The following is a 2,546-nucleotide window of genomic DNA, read 5'->3' as shown; positions in this document are numbered from 1 at the left end:
CTATATATATATATATATATATATATATATATATATATATATATATATATATATATATATATATATATATATATATATATATATATATATATATATATATATATATATATATATATATATATATATATATATATATATATATATATATATGTTGGTAATAGACCATAATTTTTACAATATTCTATAAATTCTACCGAATGTTTGGCGTTAATATGTTTGTAGTTCGTTTTTTCGATTTTTCTCACTAAAGTTTTTTGGTGAACGTTTAGTTTATTAAAATTTAAAATAAACTTATTTTTCGAATTCATGCTGCAAATAAGGCCATATTTCGATTCCGAGTGAATTATCGTCAGTGCTCCACATGTCAACAGCATACAAGGTAGATGAAGCTATTCTTAAGCATATCATCAATAAAAATGTCACACCAACCAACCCAAATAGTAAAGTTAAACTCCGAATTTATTACAACAATAAAAAGACGTCTCACCTAATACTGAAAAACAACTGCAGTCCTAGAGATAACTCTGAGTTAAAGCGTAATCACGTAATATATGAATTTAATTGCCCCTTTGACGGCTGTGCACGTCAACATGACTCATATATCGGGATTACTACTACCTCACTGACTAGAAGGCTTACGATGCATAAACAGGGTGGTGCTATCAAATCTCATTTGGACTCAACACACTCAATCACAATTAGCCGTGAAATCCTCGACAGCAACACCAAAGTAATATACCAGAACAGCAACTACACGCATCTTAAAATTGCAGAAGCAGTCCTAATTGACATCAATAAACCAAAAATAAATATACAACAAAAAATGACAACCTCACTTCCAACCCGGCGCTTAACCAACAACGAAAACAAAGAAGAACTAGCATCGTAAATAGTGACAAAGAAGAATATGATGCTATCGATGAAGAAAAGGAGACCAAAGAAAATGACCAGCCAATTAAGAAACCTGACACCTAATTCGCATCAAAGTTCAATTTTACCACACCAAAGTTAATTTTTACAACGTCAAAGTTAATCTTGACAAAGTCAATATTTCCCTGTATATACAACAAGGAGCACTGACGATGATTCATTCGGAATCGAAATATGGCCTCATTTGCAGCATGAATTCGAAAAATAAGTTTATTTTGAATTTTAATAAACTAAACGTTCACCAAAAAACTTTAGTGAGAAAAATCGAAAAAACGAACTACAAACATATTAACGCCAAACATTCGGTAGAATTTATAGAATATTGTAAAGATATATATATATATATATATATATATATATATATATATATATATATATATATGGGGTGCTCAATGATGGCTTGGATGTTTTGATGCTTACAGAAACTTGGCATAAATAACCTGATAATATTTGTCTTAGTTTGGCAAAACCACGTGATTTTAGTTTTTTGGAACAAGTTAGGCTAAATGATCCTGGGCATGGTGGTTTGGTAACGTACTTCAGAAACCACTTTAAATGTGTAAAAATTCCATAGCCAGTGATAATTACATTTGAAGCGATATGTTTATTAATTGACGTTACGGAAAACTTCAGTAATTTTTTTGGTGATTTATAGGCCAGGTTCTGCTCCTCCTGCTAAATTATTTTTTGAAGAATTAATTTTAGTTTTAGAACAAATCACACTTTTATGTTGCAGTATTGAAGTTGCAGGTGACTTCAACATACACGTAGAAACTTCGTCAGATATATATGCAACAGCCCTTGCTGATATTTTTTCTAGTTTTGATCTTGTCAATAGAATTAATCAGTCTACCCATGTGCTTGGTGGTACCCTGGATTTGATTGTCACATCGGATGGTTTTTTGTTAGAAGATATATTAGTGTACCTATCTGGTATCTATTCAGATCATGGTTTAGTAACTGGTCAATTTTTAATCAATCCGACTCCAGTCATTTTCAAGAAATCGTGGATCAGATCCTGGAAACGAGTGGATAAAAAACGTCTGACTGAGCTTTTGAGGTGCTCACCTATCTCGAAACATTATAGTCAGGATGATGATGTCGAATTGGGTTTTAAAATATTCAATGAAGAGCTTTTAAAAGTTGCTGACGATGTTGCTCTACTTCATGCGAAAACATGTCAATTTAAAAATAATTCCAAATACTTATGGCAAACGATTAATAAATTATTAGGAAAAGAGACAAGTGTTGAAAATGAAGTTGGTTCAATGCATAGCGCCGATGATTTTAAAAAATTTTTTGCTGACAAGTTGAAAGTGACCGAAAAGTCAACTGAATGTTTTAATTTTCCAGTTATTTCTACTAATACTAATATTATGTTTCCACTCGAATCGTTTCCAGTGTTGACTGAAGAACAGATATTGTTAATTTTGTTAAAGTTGTTAATTCGTCACCTACGAAGTCATGCTCACTCGACCCAATACCGACGCATGTATTCAAAGAATATGCTGACTGTTTTATTGTTTACTTAACGGACTTAATCAACATGTGCTTAACGAAGGGTGTAAAGCCACAGGTTTGCAAGCATGCAATTGTCACGCCAATTCTAAAGAAGA

General features: G+C 31.7%; 1 protein-coding gene across 1 annotated transcript in view; it reads left to right on the top strand.

Annotated features, from left to right (window-relative positions):
- HELRODRAFT_158326 (hypothetical protein) overlaps positions 1-2,462 on the top strand; it is a gene marked incomplete at both ends in the record, with an annotated part of 6,467 nt that extends 4,005 nt beyond the window's left edge. Inside the window, one exon of the mRNA XM_009010433.1 lies at positions 1,667-2,462. Coding sequence (XP_009008681.1) covers positions 1,667-2,462 — 796 coding nt within the window. The remainder of the gene's footprint in view (positions 1-1,666) is intronic.
- Between the last annotated feature and the right edge of the window lie 84 nt (positions 2,463-2,546).

The sequence above is a fragment of the Helobdella robusta genome (genome assembly GCF_000326865.2).
Source record: "Helobdella robusta unplaced genomic scaffold HELROscaffold_1, whole genome shotgun sequence".
NCBI classification, from domain to species: domain Eukaryota; kingdom Metazoa; phylum Annelida; class Clitellata; order Rhynchobdellida; family Glossiphoniidae; genus Helobdella; species Helobdella robusta.
Note: the sequence above shows the minus strand (reverse complement) of the source record. Positions and strands in the feature narration are given on the sequence as shown.